The sequence below is a fragment of the Lynx rufus genome, unplaced genomic scaffold (genome assembly GCF_022079265.1).
Source record: "Lynx rufus isolate CCGP_SWC_20201006 ecotype Redwood Valley unplaced genomic scaffold, mLynRuf1.p SCAF_3, whole genome shotgun sequence".
Classification (NCBI taxonomy): Eukaryota; Metazoa; Chordata; class Mammalia; order Carnivora; family Felidae; genus Lynx; species Lynx rufus.
In genome coordinates, this window is record NW_025814845.1 from 125,427,552 (window position 1) to 125,444,340 (window position 16,789).

At 39.9% G+C, this 16,789-nt stretch overlaps 1 protein-coding gene across 2 annotated transcripts in view; it reads left to right on the top strand.

The window, feature by feature from the left end:
- Window positions 1–16,789, top strand: part of DCLK2 (doublecortin like kinase 2) — a 153,084-nt gene that overhangs the window by 98,104 nt on the left and 38,191 nt on the right. For both annotated transcript variants that reach the window (XM_047092192.1, XM_047092191.1), the window contains one exon: window positions 3,695–3,789. In XM_047092192.1, the coding sequence (XP_046948148.1) occupies window positions 3,695–3,789 (95 nt within the window). The remainder of the gene's footprint in view (window positions 1–3,694; window positions 3,790–16,789) is intronic.

The following is a 16,789-nucleotide window of genomic DNA, read 5'->3' on the forward strand; positions in this document are numbered from 1 at the left end:
TTGGGATAGTAGAGTAGATCTTAAACTCATAAGTAAAAGTTGTAAGATGTTTAAATTAGGTTTTAGAGGGCAAACAGCTTCTTTATGAGAGATTAAACTTAAAAGTATGTTCAGCACAGGGCACCTGGGTGGCTCAGTCATTTAGGTGTCCAACTTTGGCTCAGGTCATGATCTCAAAACTTGTGGGTTCAAGCCCTGCGTCAGGCCCTGTGCTGACAGCTCAGAGCCTGGAGCCTGCTTCCGATTCTGTCTCTCCCTCTCTCTCTGTCCCTCCCCTGCTCATGCTCACTCACTCTCTCTCTCTCAAAAATAAATATTAAAAAACAAAACAAAACAAAAAAAAACTATGTTCAGCACATACTGCAGTTACAGAAACCTGACAGTTTTATGTTATTAAAAGCCAAGTACCCATAAGTACAACTCACTTTTATAGACCTCTTTAGCTGGGGTATACTTGTTAACATTTAGAAAATTCCATGGGACTAATTGGAGTTTCAAACAGAGCTAGTAACTTTGTAGACCTAATATTGTACTTTTTCTGTGTTGGGACAGAAGTGAAGTCTTCTGGTTGACTGAATTCTTCAAGAAAACTCTATCAGAATAGTTAAATAGTGTGTAATAAACAGAGAAATTCATCCAGATAACATAATTCAGTAAATATTACCATAATTTGAGTCCTAAAAAGTCTCACTTTAGTTTTCTTGCTTGTAAATCTTTCAGAGTCTACCAATATAGAAAGTATTCAAAACAAACAAACAAAAAAGCTTCAAGTTTGTTTCTTACCTTACAGTTGAGGGGAAGGGCACATGATAAATAGCCTTATGTTGGGAAAGAGAGTCTGGGGTAGTGAAGGTGTAGGAGGAGGACAAAGGTGCTGTTGGCTTGCTGCCTGCCTACCAGTTGGTGGCAGCAGTGTGAGGGACGTGGCTACAACATGGGACTGTCTTGGGTCCCACTTACCGTCCCTAAGACTCTGGAGAAATGTGCAAATAAACGAAGTTAAGGACTTCTCATTAGGGAACACTTTTTAGGACCTTTCAAATGCTCTGGGAAACTTAGAGACCCACATATGGCTTAGTATGTCTTTAGAATGAGATTATTTGGCTGGGGGGTGGGGGGGAGCACAGATACAGACATGTAGTTACTGACACCAGTAAAATCCTGGCAGTGAGTTTTATTAAGAAACTATGTTTAGGCAGGAGGTGGTGTGTTTTTAGGGAGATTGTTTGCTGTCAAGATTACATTTGCAGGAATTGATTTTTCTCTTTTAGTCCCTTTTCTGTCACTGTTCCAAGGTAGCCTTTGTTACCAGTGTGGTGTCTGAATATCTGTGAAGCTAATAGCACTCATTGAGTAGGGATTGGTGACCTGACAGGTTGCTGTATGGAATGAAGAAAAAAAGGAATAAAATTCAGTCTCAGCTCACAGCAAGTTGACTCATTCATTGCTCATAATAATCTCTACTTTATGTGAATTCCTGCCACCTATTCCCTTTATTTAAAGACAATTTTTAAAACAAACAACATTGAAATTTAACTTGAGAAATAACTAGGACTGTTGAATATTCTTAAAAGTTTCTAATTGCACAGTTCCTCGTGTTGTACTTGCACTCTAAAGGTGCACATGTATTAAGAAATTATAGATAACTGATAGTTATTTATGAATGAGGGGTTTTGAATTAGAAAAATTAAAGTTTGGCCAGTTAAAAGTGACTAGAGAATTTTTTCATCCATACCCAATTTTTAAAAAGGAGCAATGCAGGGGCGCCTGGGTGGCTCAGTCGGCTAAGCGTCCGACTTCAGCTCAGGTCATGATCTCACAGTCCGTGAGTTCAAGCCCCACATCGGGCCCTGTGCTGACAGCTCGGAGCCTGGAGCCTGCTTCGGATTCTATGTCTGCCTCTCTCGCTGCCCCTCCCCGACTCATGCTCTCTCTCACTCTCAAAAATGAATAAATGTTAAAAAAAATTTTTTTTGTGAAAATAAAAGTGAGCAATGCAGCAAACAAGCATGACTTCATAGAGCTAGATGTCCTGGTTTACAGATAACACATCCCATTACAAAAACTTGTTGATCCAGGACTTTTGCTCCTACTCGAGGATGGGTGCTCACTTTTTTGAGTCACCTATTTAGAACTTTTATCTCTACATTTTGCTTTTTTTTTTTTTTTTCAACGTTTATTTATTTTTGGGACAGAGAGAGACAGAGCATGAATGGGGGAGGGGCAGAGAGAGAGAGAGGGAGACACAGAATCGGAAACAGGCTCCAGGCTCTGAGCCATCAGCCCAGAGCCCGACGCGGGGCTCGAACTCACGGACCGCGAGATCGTGACCTGGCTGAAGTCGGACGCTTAACCGACTGCGCCACCCAGGCGCCCCTACATTTTGCTTTTTATACTCATTAGCTTCATTTAAAATAATAGTTGTTTGCTTCCTCATATTTAAAAAATGAAGAAGAAGAAAAGAAAAAGATGGACTTTGTTTTTCTTTCCATAGAGATGAATGGTAGTTTTTATCTTTAGGCAAAGCTTTGAAGGTTAATGATAAAAGAAGTTACACACACTTCTTAGAAAAATAATTACACCAGTCCTAGACATTTACTACCAACTTTGTGAAATTACAGCAGAAATGGATCCAGTTGATACAATTAGGAATAAGCATGAGCCATGCTAAAATGTTTGACCAGCATTCTGTAGTATAAAATCCGCAAATTTATCTCCCCCTCTAAACAGCAGTGGTTAGGGGCGTGTGGGTGACTCAGTAGGTTAAGAGTCCGACTCTTGATTTTGGCTCAGGTCATGATCCCAGGGTGGTGGAATCGAACCCTGTGTCAGGCTCGGCAGAGTGGAGCCTGTCTAAATTCTCTCTCCCTCTGCTCCTCCCCTGCTCATGCTCTCTCACTCTCAAAAATAAATAAATAAACATTTTAAAAAGAAAAGAAAATAGCAGTGGTCATACTTTTCCTAGGTGTGCTCTAAATTGAGCTTTCAGCAATTTCAACAATAAGAAGTGTATGGAAGTTTGGAGGGGGTTCTATAAAAAATCATCAAGATTTACTAAATAATGGGAGAAATTAAACTGTGAAGACAAGAAAATAGAAGGAATTTAGAAATGACTAGTTTATAAAAAATAAAGTTGAAGAGAGCCTTTTTTGGCCTTCAAACAAATAAGCAGATGTTAAAAATGACCAGTAACTTTCCCTTTCTATTAATAATATACTTAGAAAATGTGTTTGGATTATTATGATGGAATTGGTTTGGAGAGCTGTAAGAACTTCTTGGTTATTCAGGTTGGTATATACCAAGAGAGTGGATATTGGAAGTTAGAGAACAACCTCCATAGTAAAGCATTACAAATATACTGGCCACTTCATTTCTCTACCCTTGCTAGCGGGTAGGGTGTAAGGACAAGTTCTCATTCACATCTCTAATTCCATAATGTTTTATATATTTGTTTATGTCACTTTTGGAGAACTATTACTGAAAACAATTTTAGTTTCACTCCTTATTTGTCTGATACTTTGTAATGCAATAAGACACATTACTTTTGCTTTTTGCTGATTTGCCATCTGCTTGGAGCTTTAAATGAATCAAAGCTTCACTGGAGCTATGTTGTGCATGTGCTTAGTGTTTTTGCACACAGTTGGGTTGTTTTGGGTTTTAATGACCTCTGTCTCCTCTGTTGTCTTATGGTCAGTTAATGGAACTCCCAGCAGCCAGCTGTCTACTCCTAAATCAACGAAATCCTCCAGCTCTTCCCCAACTAGCCCAGGAAGTTTCAGAGGATTAAAGGTATGAAATAGGATATATGGCATGTTTGTGTGGTTTTGTTGTTTTGAGATGCATAATTTGGTAGTTTAATGTGTTCAAGGGCTCGGGTGTAATAACAAATCAAAAAGGAAAGAGTTTAGGATTTGGAGCCCGGAAGATCAGGGTTTGAATCCTTTGTTTTTCATCTTGTAATCTGGGTCATCTCACTTAACCCTTCTGAGCTCAAGTATTTCCATCACTAGAAAGGGACTAATAAGGTTGTGGTTAGGGTTGAATATATTGTGGTAAAGTATAATAAATGGTAGTTTTCCCATTATTATCAACATGGTTTGCAATGGGTAAGCCTTGGAGAACACTGTAATTCTTCTAACAATCTCATTTTGAATCATGAATTTAATATTGCTAGCTAACCTAATTTGACTTTGCAAAAGTCTAAAATAGAACGAAATACTAGCATGGTACTTATATACATATGTAGTAACATAAAAAGATATGTTCATTTTGATGAGAAGTTAGAAACAAATCTTGGGTTTTGACTGTGAGGTCCTAAAAATATAAATGGTAACTTAACATGATCAGCAGTTGGTTAATAGACATTTTGTCTAATAGAGAGGGAGAAGAATGATAAATGAAACCGTATTTGCAAAATTTCAACAACATTGATTTCCCTTAGTGGTTTTCAATCATTTAAATTTATAAGAGAAAATTTGCCTGGTAAAATAGCAGTAAATAACTTGGGTTGAAGATTGAAAGTTTCCTTTTGTAGAAACAATCAAATTATCTGCATGGTAATGCACTCTAAGAATACTGAAGTATACCTAGTGCCCTGTATGTATGTGTACGTGAACTTAATTCTCTTGGTGCTTTGGTGACATTGGGAAGATCTTCATTAGGAATACATTCTCCAAAGATGGTTTTGCCTAAACACTTCAAATATTGTCTAAGTGGTTTTCTTTACTTTTAAGGATGTTGAAAACATCTTTTTCATTAGTAAAATGAATTGTAAGCACCCACCACCCCTGGGTGAGAACCTGCTGAGCCTTCAGGGCAGTGAGGATCATGGGCCCCCTACTTCTCTAAGGGCTCATTCTCCACCTGACGCTAACTAAGGTTTGTCTGTCCTTTCCTGAGAATGTGTGAACACCCACAGTGACCCTGCGTGATTCTTGTGTAAGTCACAGAGATCAAAAAGAGAAATTCCTTCTGGAAAAGGACAGCTTGTCTGTTTTTGTGCCTGCTTGCCTATGTGCGTTGGCAGAAATTGGACCAAGGCTGTCAGTAAGTTTGGGATCAGCGAGTACATAGCTGTCACCTGCCTCCAAGTGGTGGAAGCTCCTTCTCTTTATCAGAAGAACCAGTCATTTTCTGAGGTGCTAAACTGGCTGAGGTCAGCTTATAATATGATTTCAGTGGAATTCTTAACTGAATAATTGAGAAAGTGATACAAACTAAAAATCACTAATCAGCTAAGTATTTTCAATTCCCCCCCCCCATTTATTGTCCCCCAAATAGATAGGAGGTGCACTGTTTTTAATTTGGGTAACTTGCAAGAGAATTAAAGTAAAAATAATCAAAGTTCTTTCACCTCTTTTCTAATTCCACGTATTTTGTCCAAAAATAAAAGCAGGTGGCTCCTAGTGCTGGTAACTGTTAGCCTTAGGGCAGAGCCCACACAAGCTTCCAGTGAGTCAAGTGAAGGCTGTCATGTCCTCCCCCAGACCATGGCTCTGGGCAGAGCCTCTGGCAGGTACCCGGTTCTCTGCTTCCCTGGAGTTTCATTCATTTCCCCGTTTCTGTTATCTGTTGGTAACCTTTGCTCCCGTCTTTCTTTTTGGCTCATCTTCAGCTGTGAGCCTAAGGTTGTTCCTTTTCATTGGTGCCACTTATGCTCAGAGTACACACCCACCCTACACACTTGCACACAAAGTCACACAAGATCACTCGTACTTCTGAAGTGGAGGTTTGTGGAATTTTAAAAACGTAGTTGTTTTTCTGCTGAGACATGAAAGTTGCTCTCATCTCTCTGAATGTATCAGAAATGGTATAGCAACCCCAGCACCTAGCACAGAGCTCCCTGCTCAGGATTACTTATTGGTACCTAAAGAGGTAAAGAAGATAAGAGAAATATTGGTTACTGCCAAGATGGAAAATGAGATTATCTGTAAGATCAAGAGTAGTGGTCTTTCTGTTATTGCTGGGAGCCTCTGCCTTGTGTGAAAGGAGGTCCCCGTCCTTGGATTGCCCATGAGATTTACCTGGGGACCTGCACTCCAGTGAACACAGCCAGAAGGAAAGCAGCAGGCACAAAGCAGTTTATTAAGGTGGAGGCACACTCAAGTGGGAGAGCGCAGGCATGTTCTGTGAGGTGGAACCAGCCCCTAGGTTGCTTAGGGATTGGATATTATTGGGTCTTTCTGGGCGGGGAAGAGCTGGCATGTACAGTGGGGTGATCTCTAGTGGAGGCTGCTTCCAATCATTTGGGGATTCCTCCTACAAGTTGAGAGGGGGAGTTTTTGACCCTATAAGGTTTGTATCTGGATGGTCATAGCAGTCTTTCTTGTGGAGGGGGGCAGTACCCGCAATGCAGATCCATTTAATGAGTCTAGAGGTTACCCTGGAGCAGAAGCAGAAGAAGAGAGCCCATGCTCGGTACCTGTGGCTCTTGATCGGTCAGCCCCAAGGTCTTGGAAGTCACAAGGTCAGGATGTTGTGTCCCAGGCTTTTGATGTGTGACCTGTTTATCACCATCCTTGCCTTCAGGTCAAGGACTTTGGACTCTGTCCTGGCCTTCCTTCCACTGTTCAGATCTGGCTTTTATGTAACATTTTCATGATCCCACCCCCATCCCTCCCAAACCAACTTTGTTTCGCACTACACTTGAGGCCTGTGGGCTTCACTCACAGCTTTGAGACCTCCCCTGTGTGTTCTTTCTATCTGTTAAATAAGGACATTTCATTTTAAATGCCCTCTAAAATGCTAGGATTATAGTTCTTTTAAGTTGGCAAGAAACCCACCTAGGAAGCTGGGGAGTCTTTCTCTTCTCACTTTATTTATTTATTTATTTATTTATTTAAAATTTTTTTTTTCAACGTTTATTTATTTTTGGGACAGAGAGAGACAGAGCATGAACAGGGGAGGGGCAGAGAGAGAGGAAGACACAGAATTGGAAACAGGCTCCAGGCTCCGAGCCATCAGCCCAGAGCCCGACGCGGGGCTCGAACTCACGGACCGCGAGATCGTGACCTGGCTGAAGTCGGACGCTTAACTGACTGCGCCACCCAGGCGCCCCTCTCTTCTCACTTTAAAGCTGATACAGAATTACCAAATTTTACATTAAATGTTAGCAGCTAAAGGAGTGTCTGCCACACTGATCAGCTTTTAGGCCACAATGCCAAACTGCCGCCTGGGTCATTCCTTGTGGAAACCTTCCGTCATGACTGTCCCCAGCGATCTATGGTACTGGATATTGTCATAGGGATGAAGACCTGCCTTTGAAATACTGCAGCTTAGTCATGTTACTTACTGTACGAAATACACTGCTTTTAATGTCTGTAAGCGCTAGTCAGCATCTGTCCACGTTTGCATTATTTTCTCTATTCAGTGACATTACAAATGGAGAATTACAGATAATTACCAAGTGTTAGTGCTCTGCTTTTTTCTTCCTCTTCATTTACAAAGGCTTATTAAGATCAATTAAGAGGGATTGTCTGAAAATGGAGGACTGTTTTTCATAGGCAGGAACTATTTATCCTGGTTAGAGGCTTTAATGGCTTTGGGGATAGATAATCTTTTTCCAGAGAATCAGAATTGACAAAAACAAGCAAACCACACCAGGACAGCATGTGCGGGAGCTGTCACTCCTATCTCTCTATCTGCCAGGACGAAGCTTTTGCCAGATTTTTTTTTTTTTAATCTGGGTTTTGCTAAGTTGGGAATTAAGCAGAGTCAAGTCTAGATAAGCAGAATTTGATATTCTCTTAGAACCTCCCCATCTTTATGCAGTTTCTGAGAATCATTTTAGTGTTTTGGTGGGGACTTTGGATGAACCGGAAATGAAAATAGAGTCATATTGTGATGTTTAATCTCTGACCACAGAGTGTCCCTGGCTGTTTTTTGTTTGCTCATTGAAAAAGAGAAGTACAGAAGCAACCCACCTCTCCACAAAAAACTATTCACAGTTTCCCTGTAATACTCTTTGAGGAAGACATCTCTGCTCCATTCATGTGCATTTATAAAAGATCATGCTCTTTGAAGGGCTGGACCAAAGCCAAGAGAGGAAGCAAAGCTTTCTCCAAATTGTGACTTTTTTTTTTTTCAGGATGGAAGTGTAAGAAATAGGGTGGCAACCAAGCAATTGAGGTCCTTTTAAACCTAAAACTGAAAGATGTTAGGGTAACTGAGAACTAGTTGTACTTCGATTATCCTTTTTTGGTATTGCTAGTTCCCTGAAACTTACAATGTGAAAACAAAATAATCTCAGATCTGTAGTTTCATCTTCATTTTATAGATGGGGAAACTGAGATTCAGAGATGTGAAGTAACATGCTCAGGGTCTCAATGGCCCCTTGGGATCTCTGACCCTTTCAGGGTCTCTGTCTCTAACCTCTGACTTTCCCTCCATTACTGGAGGATCCTCCTGAATGACTGCAGCCCAGGCATCTCAGGAGGAAGTTGGTATGATTATTATGGAAAAGCTATGCACAGGTCTTTTAGGAGGGGTTAGTGCTGGGGATGGCTTTCTTACTGAGTATCTGGGTTTAGATATGCATAAATGCTCTGAGTAAAAATGGGTTGAGATATCAGAAAAGGAATGGGGGTGGGGGTGGTTGGGGAAAAGGGAGAGGCAGTCCTGGGGTGGGGGAGAGGTAGATGAAGGGAGGTAGAAAGATAGAGAAGTACCTAGCACTTCTACCTGACACCATGAAGCTTTAGTAAAATGTCAAAGTTCACAAGAGGTTAGGGTTATTGGTTTTCTTTGAAAGCCAGAAATCGAGCTGAGTATTGTCAAGATTGGCATAGGCTGGAACAAGATAGTGTAGTCCAGGCCCAGCAAACACATGGGTACCTGGATATGAGATAATGTTACATGGTGGTCCTGTCATGGAAGCCACATTGCGAATATAGTAGTGTAAATGCGGTTTGAAAACAGAGCCCATGCTTATCACCATTACTAGCCTCTAAGGACGCAGTGAGAAAGCAAGGCCAGTGTATTAAACAGATGACTAGAAACAACGTGGTTAGACCAAAAAGTCATAAAATGAGTTGCTAGGGCTACTTAGGAGGTCTCTATTAGACCATTTCCCCAAAACCTAGTCTGTAGGTAACAGAACTTGGTTTTCCTTTTGTATAGATTTAGGGAAACTGGCTTTCCTAGGACAAGACCACTGGTGGTGGTGGTCACCTGGGAAGGAGGTAGTTCTGCAGGCCAGAACCAAGCTGCCTTCATGACACATCAGGCTGTATCTTGACCCCAGGCTACCTACCACAGTCAGACACTTGGGCAAGCCCAAAGGCCTTTTTAGTAAAGCCAATTCATGCCAGGTTGTACTAGGCTTTTGTTCTTCTTTAGTCCTCCTTAATAATTAAAATTTTCTGTGAGTGTTTCAGTTTGAACCAGTTAAGCTAAAGGGAACCAAGACAAATCTCTTGCCCACTCAGGCCAGAGGATTAAGGCAGATGCGGCAACCCATAGTATGTAGTTACATAGAAGGACAGTATCAAAGAATGAAGCCCAGAGCTCATTTGTGCTTAGATGCCTCCATTTGGAGAAGGACATAAGATAGTATAGAGGTTAAAGCATGAGCTCTGAAACTAGAGTTTCTGGGTTTGATCTTGGCTTGGCCACTCACTAGCTGTATGATCTCCAGTAAATCATATCACCCTTATCTGTGAGAAAAGGATTAATAGGACCTAGAGCACAGGGTTGACATTAATTAAATATAGGGAAAACGCTTAGAATAGTTTTGCTATTCTTTCTTATTGTAAGTCTTGGGATTTCCAGGTTCAGTGTTCATATGAAGGAATTTTTACCTACAAAGAAAAAATTTAACAAGCAGTAGTATGTAAGAAGGGAAGAAGTGAGAAGTCAGACTTCAGATTGTATTACCTCCTCTGCTTTTCTCTCTTATGAATTGCCTTCCTGACTCTATCCTTCATCTCTGTTTTCCTGTCCTCTCTATATAGTCTGACTCCATTAGTACTCTGTGAGGCAACTTAGTAACAAGCTATCTCAAAATTTAGCAGCTTAAAATAGCGATAAAAAATTATTGTCTCTGAGTGCCTGGATGGCACAACTGGTTAAGTAAGTGTCCAACTTTGGCTCAGGTCATGATCTCACAGTTTGTGGGTTCGAGCCCCATGTTGGGCTCTGTGCTGACAGCTCAGAGCCTAGAGGGTGCTTCAGATTCTGTGTCTCCCTCTCTCTCTGTCCTTCCCCCCACTCACACTCTGTGTCTCTCTCTCTCTCTTTCTCTCTCTCAAAAATAAATAAACATTAAAAAAATTAAAATTATTGTCTTGCATGGTTCTTGTGGGTCAGGAATCCAGGAACAGTTTAACTGGGTGGCTCTGGCTTAAGATCTTTGATGAGCTTGTAGTCAAGATGTGCACCAGAGCTAGTTACCTGAAGACCCTGCTGGGAATGGAGGACCTCCTTCCAAGGTGACTCACTCATGTGGTGGCAGGTTGGTGCTGGCTGTTGGCAGGATGCCTCAGTTCCTTGCCATGTGGACCTCTCCATAAGTTGGCTTGAGTATCCTTAGAACATGGCAGCTGGGTTTCTTGAAAGCATATGATCTAAAAGAGAATGCCATGCAGAAGCCCTCGTGTCTATAACCTACTCTTGGAAGTCAGACGCCACCATTTCCATAAGAGCTTAGTAGTCACGTGTCAGCTCAGTTCTGCATGGGAAGGGTCTGTATTAGGGCATGAAAATCAGGAGGTGAAGTTCAGGGGAGCCATTTTGGAGGCCACACCTATTCTCTCTGCTTTCATCTCTTTATCAGCCACCCAAAATTTCTTTCTTAGGCTTCCCCTGTTCCCTCAATAGGTTCTGTCCATTCTCCTTTTTGAGGGCCACAGAAGTCTCTCTCAGTATCAGTGTTGCTCCTTTTCTCTTCTCCCAGTCTTTTTTTCCTACTGATCACTCCCTGCCCATTCTTTTATCTCCCCTTCAAATTCTAGAATCCCACCACCGCTGATGTTTTCTTCTTAATCCTCATCTTCCTCTTGTCCTCAGCCCATGATCTCCTGTTTCCTCTGCCCAAGCTCCTCAGAGTCCCTTCGATCTAGCTGATAACTTTCCCTGTGGGAATATTTTCTGTGCTTAAATCACAGCATTTTCTTTGGGACAGATAGGCAATAAAGAGTACTAAATGTGTCATCAGCTGCCAGATGGATGAAGAAAGCATTTCCCTGGAATTTCATTCATCACCCATGTCCCAGTTTAGGATTTTCAAGGCTGTAGTAACTTAAGGCTTCAGAGTCAGGGGCACATCTGTGGACACTGAGGGATAAAATGTCTCATATTTTGATGCTGAAGTGTATGCCCAGAGGCTGTCTACTGTGAGTATTCTTGTTGGTTGAAAGAAGAAAGGGAAAAAAAAAAAAAAGTACATTTGGAACACTATCCAACATCTTGAGATTATAAACCGTCTGATGTGCTGATATTTTATCTGATGATGTCTCCTGGGTCTGCTGGTGGTGAAAGATTTTCCAGATTTGTGAAGTGTGATGAAAGGGCTGGTAGTATCTCATACTGATTGGCAGAGCTAAAATGCAACTCTCTGACCTCCTGAACTTCAAAACTTCTTTTCGAAGCTGTGAAATGTAAATCCACAGTAGCTGCTGACCTTAGACGTTTTTGCTTTTCCCTGGAGCTTTGGTTTTTCTCTGGTATTTAAAGCTAGTTAATAATCTTCAGTACTGAGAGACTGACTACTTTTATACTTTTTATTACCCCGAAATGCTGGGTGGTGACTTCATCTCTGAATGTAATTGATTTTGTAGACAGAAACAAAAACAGAAGAGGGACTAAGCAGTTTTGAAGACTTCAGTGGCCTAACAAAATAAATCATCATTAAGAATCTCAGACTGTTTCAGGACGGCGATTTGCACATTGTGGTTGCTCAGTAAATAGAGGCATTTGGTGGGTAAATCGCTCAACTGGGCTGAAGCCCACCTTTGTGGGGCTAGAGGGAGAGTTTGCCAAGCAAATCAGTGTATAAATAGGATCAATTTTAAGAATTTTATTTGGATATAAGCAACTCCTGTGTTAATCTTAAATGCTCCCTTATTCATGAAAGTTAGCCATTAGAAACTCTTCTTGGTAGTATATTAAAGATAATTGGATGGAATTAAGACTTAGACGTTGTAGCATTTAAATTGGTCTGTGCTGGTGACTGACTGTGGTAACTTCCATAGTTTGAGCTGAAGAGTCAGGCACCTCTCCTAGCACCCTGGCATCCTAGAAATTGGTGAGACCTCACAGTGAAAGCATACAGACATTTTTAGCAGGTAGGCATGGTTTACCACATGTCTGTTGCTTAAAAATCCAGTAAGCAACAATTGGCATGAAAGGCTCACTCGTAAGGATATGCAGAGAATCTGTGCCGGTTTTGGTGGACCATGTGGTCGACTGAGATAGCAGGGATACTCAAAGGAACAGACAGCCCCTTTCAGAGACTGTTGAATTGTACATGTACAGGCTGTGTGTTCTCTGTAGCCGGAAAATTCACTATTTACCACTATTAACCAATCACAAATATCAAGCACCACTAATTTTGCCAAATGAAAACAAGTCTAAGGTATGGCTACAGATAAGAATACATTTTCTATATTACTAGCCTTTAGGTATAGATTCACATTAATTGTTCTCATATCTCATTACTAATAATGAAGTATTTCAGAGTGAATTATCACAAATCCAGTATAAAAGTGATAAAGATTTCTTGTTTTTATTTTAATTCTTAAAATCCAAATGTAATTAACATGGTGTTACATTAGTTTCAGGCATACAATATGATGAGTCATTAATTCTATTACATTAATCAGTGTTCATCACAGTAAGTCTACTCTTAATCCCCTTTACCTGTTTCACCCATTCCCCCACCAACCTCCCTTTTGGTAATCACCACTTCCCTTTATTTGAGAGTCTGGGTTTTTTTTGTCTCTTTCTTTCTCCATTTGTTTTGTTTCTTAAATTCCATTTATGAGTGAAATCATATGGTATGTCTTTCTCTGACTTATCTCACTTAGCATTATACCCTCTAGATCCATCCATATTGTTGCAAGTGGCAATATTTCATTCTATGACCGAATAATATTCCATTGTGTATATATATACACTACATGTTCTTTATCCATTCATTTATCATAGATACTTGGGTTAATTCCATATCTTGGCTGTTGTTAATAATGCTGCAGTAAACATAAGGATGTGTATATCTTTTTGACTTAGTGTTTTCATTTTCTTTGGGTATATACCCACTAATGGAATTAATGGGTCATGGAGTAATTTTGTTGTTGTTGTTGTTATTATTATTATTATTATTATTATTATTATTATTATTAGAGACAGTGGGAGAGAGGGGCAGAGGGAGAGAGAGGGAATATTAAGCAGGTTGTATGCTCAGTGTGGAGCCTGATGCAGGGCTTCATCCCACAATCATGAGATCACAACCTCAGCTGAAATCAAAAGTTGGGCGGTCAACTGACTAAGCCACCTAAGTTCCCCTATTTTTAACTTTTTGAGGAATATCTATGTTTTTCACAGTGTCTGCACCAGCTTGCATTTCTACCAACAGTGAATGAGGGGTCCTTTTTCTCCACATCCTCACCAACACTTGTTTCTTGTGTTTTTTATTTTAGCCATTCTGATAGGTGTGTGGTGATACCTCATTGCAGTTTTGATTTGCATTTCCCTGATGATTAGTGACATTGAACATCTTTTCTTGTGTCTGTTGGCCATCTGTATATCTTCTTTGGAAGATTTATGTTATTAAATGCATTTTTAATTTAGCATTTATTGTAATTCATACTGGCTTTCTTTTTTAGTGGAATTGATGTTTTTAAAATATTAAATCCACAAAAATGATAATGGAAGTAAATCTATTTACAAGTAGTACCTAATATACTGACTTAAAAAAATCTTCAATACATTTCAGAGGTTATCTTTTTAAAGAAAAAAAATTTTTCTAAAGTTCTCTTTATATGAGGAAAGGCTGTGAATTGGTACATTATTTGAATAAATTACAAGGATGTGACTATAGTTCTGTAATCTGAAAGCACATTCCAAATATACCACAATGAATATTTTAATGAGTGGGTCTTATACTGGGTGGCATCCCTATATTAATTTAATAGCCTTGGAGGACTTTGTGCTCTCCGAGGAGGGGACAGTGTGAGAATAGCCAAATAGCTCCTGGGCTCTGGAGTCAGATCTGGGTTTAGATTCTGACTCTGCATTTGCTGTGGCATTTGGGCAAGTTATATAACCTCTCTGAGTTTTGGTTTCTTCACATATCAATGGAGATTATAATACCTAATTCATAACATATAAAGTACTCATTTTAGGACTTGCCACAAAGTAGGCATTCAATAAACTGTAATAAGTGTCTTCTTTCCTTTTCTTACAAAGAGAAAGTTGTTCTTTGGCAGTAGATAACTTGCAATGGTTAGATTGTTGGATGAGTGACAGAGAGAACTTAAGGTGGCTGAAGAATTAAAGTTGCTGCCAGAACCTTCCTCCAAAGAGGTTCTCAAACTTGGCCACACATTAGATCATCTGTGGAGCTCAAAAAAATACAGATACCCACACTCTACCCCAGGGATTCTTTACTCTGGGTTGCAACCCAGCAATAGAAGATGTCGGATCATCCCAGGTGATCCTAATGTACAGCCAAGGCCAGAGAAACACTGCTTTACAGCAACAGACAGACCCTGAGGGTTATTCTGTTTTAGAGTATGAAAGTGTAAGAATTAGATTCCTAAGAAGGTTCTTGTGGACAAAGAGTTTATTGCTGGCCAAATTCAGCCCATAGCCTGATTTTCTAAATTCAGTTTTACTGGAACACAGTCACACACTCCGTTTAAATGTGGTCTGGGGCTGCTTTCATTCTACAATAGGAGAGCTGAGTAATTGTGATAGAGACCATACCACAAAGCCTAAAATATTACTCTGTAGCCTTTATTTTTAAAAGTTTGTTTGTTTATTGTTTATTTATTTTTGAGAGAGAGAATATGCATAAGCAGGGAAGGGCAGGGAGAGAGAAAGGCAGAGAATTCCAAGCAGGCTCCATGCTGTCAGTGCTGAGCCAGACACGGTGGGGCTCGACATGAGGCTTGAACCTGTGAATCTTGAGATCATGACCTGAGCTAAAGCTAAGAGCTGGACACTCAACCAACTGAGCTACCCAGGCACCCCTACTCTCTAGCCTTTTGCAGAAAATATTTCTGACCCCTGCAGTAGGCCAATTAAAAATTGAATCAGGGTGCCATTTCCCAAGATGCATCAAGAAAGTCGACTCATTATACAGTATCTCCTAGATTCTGCTCAAGTGTTTCCTTTTATTAAAAGTCAGAATTAAATAGTGTCTAGCATTACACTCGAAACTCAATATGCTATAATCCATTGATATAGTCATTTCTACTTTTTTTTGAGAATTGCCCATTTTTGAATAAAGCTTTACATTTTTAGTGTAGTACCTAATGTTTCTCTTTAAATTTTAAGTTTTGTGGAAGTTGTAACAATCTACTTACCAAAGAAATTTAACATAGGCCACTCTGACTTGATTTCTTACCTAAATGTAGAAAGCTGAAATGTTACTCATTTAGCATTTACTCAGTCAGCCATGAATGCTTTTTTTAATGGTGCTAGCAGTTGAGAACACCTTAGACTTTTTCTGCTCTATTTTCAAGTCTTTTCAAGTTTTTAAAAAATTTTTAAAAAAATCTTTATGTTTGAGAGAGAGAGAGAGAGAGAGAGAAACAGGGTGCAAGTTGGGAAGTAATGCAGAGAGAGGGAGACAGAAAGCGAAGCAGGCTCCAGGCTCTGAGCTGTCAGCACAGAGCCCGACATGGGGCTCAAACATACGAATTATGAGATCATGACCTGAGCCGAAGTCGGATGTTTAACCGACTGAGCCACTCAGGTACCCCAAGTCTTTTAAAGTTTTCAGCAGAACTGAACAAAATAGAAATAGACTCATAAGTACAGAGAACAAACTGGTGGTTGCCAGAAGGGAAGGGAATTGAGAGATGGTGAAATAGGTGAAGGAGATTAAGAGGTAAAGTATAAGCTAGGAAATATAGTCAATAATATTGTAATAACTCTGTATAATAACAGATAGTAACTGTACTTATCGTATTGGGCATTTTATAATGTATATAAATGTCAGATCACTATGTTGTACACATAAAGCTAATGTAATGTTGCACATCAACTATACTTCAGTTAAAAGAAAGAAAATATATATATATATCTTTCAAGTGCTTAACCTAGTGCTGTTCAGTAGAACATTCTGAGATGATGAGAGATGATGGGAAATGTCCGTATCTGCATTGTCCAATACAGTAGTCACCAGACATGTGTGGCTGTTAGGCACCTGAAATATGGCTAGTGCAACTGAGGAACTGAATTTTCTTAAAAAGATAAGATAGAATAGAATAAAAAATAAATAAAATAAAATAAAATAAAATAAAATAAAATAAAATAAAATAAAATAAAATAAAATAAAAATGTTCTTAGCAGAAGCAGGTTCTTATGTGTTTCCTTTCCTTGGTTACTCATAAAAATGGAACTGCTGCTGCCAGATGGGGCCGTGGAGCCTGGTCACATAATGTTCTCAGCAACATCTCCATGGTCTTTTACATCCCCTTCCCTCCTTGACCAATCAGGGCCTCATTAGGAAACATGCCCCCCCTGATTCCCCACCCCTAAATATAATCACATCTTTTTGAACCAGTTAGTAATTATAGAAGATAATCTTGAAAGAGCCCAGATGCTGCCATCCATTTAGGCTTTA